The following is a 7,171-nucleotide window of genomic DNA, read 5'->3' as shown; positions in this document are numbered from 1 at the left end:
AATCCTTCACTAATGCTTTTAAAAATCCCCACAAAATATAAAATATTGCCGATGTTATTTTACGTTGAAAAAATCACTCAAATTTTAAAAGTTAAAGTTGAATGACTCAAATAGCTTCTTTAAAAGATAGAAAATCTGGATAAAATTTAAAAATAGGATAAAAGACCAAAAGTAACTAAAATTTTGCCATGGCGGAAAATTGATTTATCATCCCCCGAGAACAAAAAAATGTACAACAAAGTTTAGGAGGTGAAGTGTTTTGTATGCTCGTGAATTATAAAAGTAAAATGTTAAACAAATAACTCATTTCTGAGGTCAACCTTTTAAAATGTCATGACATTTCTCCATAAAATAAGCAGAAACAAGCTGCTTGTAACTGTTTGAATAAAAAGTAAGCATGATACTCTCAGCCGCAGTGGACATAACCTTCAGAAATAGCTCAGAAGGATGGATCATTCATTGAGCTTGTTTCAACTGTAAAAGATGAGGGTACATATTGGAAGAGCACCCCAGATACATGAGAACACATGCACATGCACATGCTCATGCTAATAATTTGATGCTTTGGTCAGAACTTTCCAAAAGAAGTAAGGAATCCTTTTGACAGGACAATATCAGTGAAGGAAGAAATAGATTGACCCTTCATTTTGTGAAGTAAAAGTAGCAATTTTGACATGCTCAAGCATCCTCAGGAGAAGAATCTCTAGCTCCCTGCTCATCTTCATCCTCTTCATCGTCTTCATCATAGTCAATTGATGCAGGCTGTCCATTGAGATCAACATTGGAATTGTTTAATTTTCTGACAAACTGTCCCCTCACCCGAGGCCGTCTTTCGGCGAGTCGTTTCCGGTTAACATACCTAATTTTCTTATCAAAGCAGCGCTCTTTCCTTTTCTGTCTGAACTTCATCAGTGCTGCTTCTCTCCTGTCAACTTTACTTAATTTTGCTTCTGATGAACTTGAGCTGCCAAATGATGGCCATGAATGGGGTTGAGGAACCTGACCAGGTTGTAAGCATATACTCATTGGGTAGTATGGGAAAGATGTCATCCCTGGTCCGTGAGGACCACCTTGGGGAAGATGACTGTACTGGGCAATCATAGCTGCACTAGGATGATTCTGTAGGTCCTGCATATTCTTCTGGTGATACATTTGTGCAGATGAAGGCATCATGACATGATTAACAACTCCTGAAATATAATATGGATAAGTATGTTGGGAAGCCATGCCAGACACTTCATGCTCAGAACAATGAGTTCCATTTCTTGGATGCATCACACCCTGATGGAAATTTTCTTCCTTGTGCTTTTGCGGGGAAACTTCCATTGATGCAGGTGGAGTACAAGACCTTTCCATAGAGAGAGAATCAGGTATACTACTGCTGCTGGGTAAGTCATCTTGCGATTGACTTTCACAGGTCTCTCCATTTTCACGTGTTTGAAGGTCATTAACCCCTTGTTGACCACATGCTTGATGCATAACTTCCATCCTCACATGTGCAGCACCATTGTTGTCTACGTTAACAACCCCTTCAAAGTTGCTCTTCAGTATAGATGCTTTGACATACGTGAAAAAGGCTGATGACTCACCTATCCTTAGTTCACTCTTCTTCGGACCAGATGAAAAATGTGCTACAAAATTACAAAATATCAGAGAAAACAGTAAACTGAAATGGGTAGGTGCTACAAAAAATTCCAACCACAGGAACTCAAATTTCAATTCAGATTAAACCGTTCAGATATTAAAAAGTACGGAGCTATAAAAGGCAGGTAAAGAACAAGTGATTTTAAAACAAGTTCCTACAATCATACTTAGAAGTAGTTGGTGCTACACTACGTAACTTTTTATAGCAAAAAATCAATAAATAATTTATGGCTATTGAAAAAAGATCAAACGAAGAAAAGAAGCACACCTGTTCGATGATCATTAAATCCATTGACTTCAGGCCCGTGTTCTGATGCATGAGCATCTAGAGGTTTCTCGGCAGCAGCCGCAATTGCAATAGTAGACTGAAAAAGTAAATTATATGCATAAATGACCACATACTACAATACTTGTGATTTGAAGTTATTAGTAGCTACATAATAATGTCTAATCATGGCTTAAACACCCATATAATGATGTCAGCTTATACCTGACCGATAAAAGGTAATAGAGAATGCTACATCTAAACCCATTTACACTTGCAGATAACTAGTATCCTTTTCTGCACTACAGGAGTAACTTTCGATCTGTGTGGAGGAGACACGCAAACACAAATACTAAATGTCAAGGAATAACCACTGAAAAAAAATTAGATAGTTTGGTAAAGACTGGATTTTAAATTACATCTCTCGCATGACCCCCCTCAATACAAGATGGCAACAGTGGTTCAGGCTTGAGGCGTGAATAATAAACAATCCACCTACAACTTTCTTTTAGAAAAATGAGTCTGGTATATCAAGATGCAAAGGCTAAAATAGTCAGAAAGGTATGGTCAACCCAAAGGTTAATAAAGGTAAAAAAGGCCCAAAAGCTCTCAGGTCCATTATAACCTATATAAACAGTTATAATACTGAGGTAAATCGCACTGTTCGTTTTCTAGCATACCTTTTGCAGGTAGCCACCCCCCTTTTCACTTGAGTCCTGACATTACACTGAGCGGAGAGAGGAGGAAGGCATCAAATGTCAGGAGAGGGAATTTGTACTTATTTGCAAGTACAGATGACACGGATCCAAGTCTACCCCACTTTACATATTATGAACTATCCAAAAGATTAAAGTTAAACTATTAAGACACAAGAATGATTTCACATCAACTCTAAACAAATTCCACATGTAATAATGGCTATAAAGATAGTTGTGACTTTTTATATCTTCAATTCCTATGAAAATAATACTTTTCAAAGTATCACTTCACAAACTTCCAGGCTTTGTTTATGATTTCCAATGGCGATGCTACTTAAAATTGGTTTTAGGGAATTAATTTATTTATAACTTGAATCTGATTCATTGTTTGAGTTCCTATGAACACAGTCATTGCCTTTGCTCCACAATCAATAATTTATTTTACCTATGCTTTCCGGTTTATAATTCAATCTCTATAGTGGCATCAGACTTGATGTTACCCCTTCATGGATAAACTTAATTTCAAAGTTTACAATTTATTGATTGGTGACCATGTTGGTTGAGTTGTTGCATTATTTAAATACTTCTCACCTCTTGCTCTTGTTGGACTGACAATCCCACCTCTGGATTGTTGCTTCTCTTGGACTTGTCATCTGTGTCATCAGAGAACAAGGTGGTACTGTTTGTATTGGCATCACTGGGGTCTGATGCTACAAGATCAAACTCATAACTCAAGATGTTCTTCTCTACAAGTCCAAGCTGCAAGCAAAGATATAAAACTTCAATTTCAAATTGGGTAGGTCTAAGCATGAATTGGAAAATCAAGAGAAAAGTTCCAGCATGCAAAGAGCAGAATCAGGCTAGGTAAAGTGGAGGCACAGGCCTAACGTTCTATATCCCATGCATATTGTATAGTTAATTCAACATCTATGTAAATTGTTTCTATATGAAGCCTCCTATTAACTCAAGGTCCGTTAATTCTTTCCAAAATCTAATTTATCTGACAAATTCAACGTATATAACATAATGCAATGCAAAAACGAAATTATCAATTATAATTGATATCTGTGTGATGGTAGTAGACATAAAGTTGTTTGGCTTTGCCCATAAACTGTTGCACAGATGAGGTAGCCCAATAATTGGTATGCAATGTGGCTTCTACAAAGCTTAAGCATATCCTCTAATAGTTCCATATAAAATTAGACAAATCGTTTTGTCATAAAAAGTAATGCAAACTGACTGACTAAAACTTAGAAAACTTTTGGTAGAACTTAGATTGGCAAGATCAGCCTCAAAACTTAAAAAAAAAAAAATAAAAAGTCAAAACTTCTAATATATCTTACTCATCTAATATGTCAAAAAAGTATGTATTATATCGTATCATTCAAACCATGGTTCATCTGCGGCTTAAATCTTGACAACCTAATTTTCTAAAACTAGTGACTATAATATGATGGTAAAAGTTGACAGCACAAAACAGTGGTGAGTCAAATCTGCATCAATTTTACAGACAACAGGTTGAAAACTAATAAAACGAAAAATAAAAAATGGGGAGCATCCATAAATATGAAGTTGACCAATACGAACCATGCGCCTCCGTCTCCACATGTGCGTCCACAAATTTAATAGTTCATTAGTACGTAAGGGCTTTACTAGATAGTCAGCTGCTCCAAGTCTCAAGCATTTAACAACAACGGATACCTCATCTTGTGCGGACATCACTTATCAAAACAAGATATTCAAAATATTGATGAGCATAACATAATTTGCTTAAATTCAAGAGTTTGACTAATTTCTTAGCAATATAAAGAACCAGAGCTTACTTATAACTGGGATTCTGCGAAACTCTTTATCCCGTGCTATGTACTTCAACATCTTCATGCCCTTCTTTGTTGGAAGGTCAAGTTCAGCCAGTATGATATCTATATGTTGCCCCTCTGCATTCAGCGCGTCAATTACCTGTCTCGGCGACTTTACTAAAGTCACTGTGTAGCACAGAGAATCAAGAGGTTTATATATATAAAATCTCAGGGTGAAATTGCACTTATCTTTGACATATATACATCTTCAACAAATGAGTATCAAAACAGAAATAGCAAAACTGATTATTCCAAATACTCATTGAAATCCAACACTAGCACAAAGAACACCAGCCGAGTTTCAAAAGGAACTATAGTCAAACTTGGCTTAATGAAATTCAAGTTTGACTAACACGTCCTTTCAAAGTGCTGCAGACTGGCCAACAAAATCCGATTCCAAAGTACTCTTTTTTCTAGAAACATATTCAAATTAATACTTTTCATAAGACACCGCAAAAAAAAAAACATTTTTTTCCTTTGGAATTTGAAAGATGACATAAACAAAACCACAGCAAGCAAATATAGCACACAAGAAGAAAAAACAACTAAGTAGAAAAAAGGGAGCAAAGAAAAAAACAAAGCAATTATAAAAGGGGTTGAGTTGAGTCTCCGTACATACCTTGATAAGAACACCTCAAAAGAAGCGTGAAAACCTCTTGAGAATTCTTGGAATCGTTATCGCACAACAAAATCCGCACCTTACTCCTATCAATGAACCCATCACCACTCTTCCCATTATTTCCACCACCACTTTCTATATTCAAATTAATCTCCTCACCAGACTCCATCTCCAACTCAAAAAATCAATTTTTTCAAAAAACAAAAATCACACACTCACCTACCCATTACCCCTGACATAAAAACGACGACGCTAAAGAACTCTCACAACAAGACCCCCCATTTCCACAACGTAACCCGCCAACCAAAACCATCGTCAAATCAAAAGCTCCCTCACTCACCCAGCGAATCCGGAACTCCCTCAATCCAATAAAGCTGAGGAAGATCAAGGAGCACCGTTCAGACGGCGCACGTTAGCAAAGGGGGCAAAAGAGTGGGTGAGAGGAGTCGGCGAAACGAAGCATGGTAACCTGAGTTTTCTTTATTTGGAGAAAAGCGATTAGAAAAGGGTGTGACTAATATGCGCCGGATTGGGTTAAGGTAGAGGGGCAGTGCGCACGGGGCGTGGCGTAGCGGAGAAAGGGACGTGGAAAGGGACGAAGAAAAGCGCAAGAGCATGGAAGAGAGAGAGAGTGGATAGTTGGGTAGAGATAGAGAGAAGGCCACGTCACCCTCAGATCTTTCTCATTCAACTAAATTCAACAATGGCCAGTGCCTGTCCCCAAAATATCCCATCACAACTATCAACCAAATCTATACACACTCAAATTTCATATTTTCATGTGCTAATATATTTCTAAATATTTTATTCTAATAATAGTTATATGTTAAATATTGAGTAGAAAATAGAAAATATAATTATAAATAAAAGTCACAATTATAAATTAAGAATTTTTTTTTTAATTTACTTGTATATAAAAGATTCACCTTGTTCATATTTTTCAATTTTATTCTTTAATAAATAATTATTTTTTTTAATTAAAATACTTAGCTTATCAATTTTATTTTTTAAGTAACATTTTTTCAATTTAATTATTATCACTAATATCATAAATTCTACCTTTCATTTTTTTTTATTAACTTATAAGATACTTTAATCTCTCTATCCCATATTTTTCAATCATAACATTTTCATATAATTTTTACATCAAATCAAAATTTTAACAATATAATGAAATATTTCACTTTGTTAAACACATATTCACCATTTTATTTTAGGAAATTTATTGTATAAGAAATCAGAAATTTATGCCCTTCTTCCACTAATATATTTGAAGATTCATACAATAATATGTAACTCAAGAAATATAACTTAACTTAAATACATCACTTAAATTCTTAAATATAAGCGTGACATCAGATATAGTCCTGTTAGCATTGAAATCTATTCTAATATAGTAATACAATGTATAAGAAAAATTACTTTACTAACCCCATTTAAGTGTTCAAATTTTCATTGTTTGCCCATAGCTTAGTGATCAACACGTGGTAGTGCTCTTATTTGGTTTAATGCACTGATAGAGTGAAGATGCAGATGGCGCCAACACTGTAGCTCAGTGTGATGGTTTCTTTCAAATCTTCTATGCATATTGTCATTTAAAATTAGTTTTCTGCTTTTCCTTTTTTTCATCAGTTGCTCCATCTCAGTTTTCATTTCTGCTTCTACTTCTTCTTTTTCTCCTTCTTCCATGTACTACATTTTTTTGTCCAAGGTGAGTGATTTTGGTCGTGGGATTTTGTATGTTTTATAGTTGATTTCTTAGACGGTGGTTGTGTTTCAGTGCTTTTGTGAAATTTGTTTCCATTTGGTTGTGGGTTTGCAAGAATTTGTGGTTATGCTTTTGGTGATGTTTGTGATTTCGTGTTTGGATTGAGGGATGTGGGTTGTGGATTCTATTTTTTGTTGTTGCTTATTTTTTGTTTTGCATTTGTTTATTTACACTCTTTATTTACACTTGATTCGCAGTTGCTTCAAATGTTCTACTATAAGTTTGCTTTTTATTCTCTTTCATTTTCGTAGTGTATATTCAAACGGGTATGGTTTTTTGGTTTGGATTTCTGTTTGGTTGGAATGTGTACTGTCTTTC

At 35.3% G+C, this 7,171-nt stretch overlaps 1 protein-coding gene across 1 annotated transcript; it reads right to left on the bottom strand.

Annotated features, from left to right (window-relative positions):
- Nucleotides 1–274: 274 nt before the first annotated feature.
- On the bottom strand, nucleotides 275–5,777 carry LOC114163126 (two-component response regulator-like APRR1). The gene is made up of 6 exons (XM_028047227.1): nucleotides 5,086–5,777; nucleotides 4,431–4,592; nucleotides 4,195–4,328; nucleotides 3,199–3,366; nucleotides 1,913–2,009; nucleotides 275–1,631 (listed from the first exon to the last, which is right to left on the bottom strand). Exons 1-6 carry the CDS (start codon nucleotides 5,252–5,254, stop codon nucleotides 679–681), a joined length of 1,683 nt encoding a protein of 560 aa, XP_027903028.1. The 5' UTR covers nucleotides 5,255–5,777; the 3' UTR covers nucleotides 275–678.
- Nucleotides 5,778–7,171: the final 1,394 nt, after the last annotated feature.

The sequence above is a fragment of the Vigna unguiculata genome, chromosome 9, assembly GCF_004118075.2.
Source record: "Vigna unguiculata cultivar IT97K-499-35 chromosome 9, ASM411807v1, whole genome shotgun sequence".
In the NCBI taxonomy this organism is placed as follows: Eukaryota; Viridiplantae; Streptophyta; class Magnoliopsida; order Fabales; family Fabaceae; genus Vigna; species Vigna unguiculata.
This window is presented reverse-complemented; position numbering and strand designations above follow the sequence as displayed.

Bases quoted from the DNA above. Each gene is read 5' to 3' on its own strand.
- LOC114163126 (XM_028047227.1), bottom strand. From the start codon at position 5,254: ATGGAGTCTGGTGAGGAGATTAATTTGAATATAGAAAGTGGTGGTGGA. The intron at 4,329-4,430 runs GTAAGCTCTGGT...TGTTTTGATAAG, and splicing joins TCGCAGAATCCCAGTTATAA to TGATGTCCGCACAAGATGAG. The intron at 2,010-3,198 runs GTGAGAAGTATT...TTACTTTTTCAG, and splicing joins CAGTCCAACAAGAGCAAGAG to TCTACTATTGCAATTGCGGC.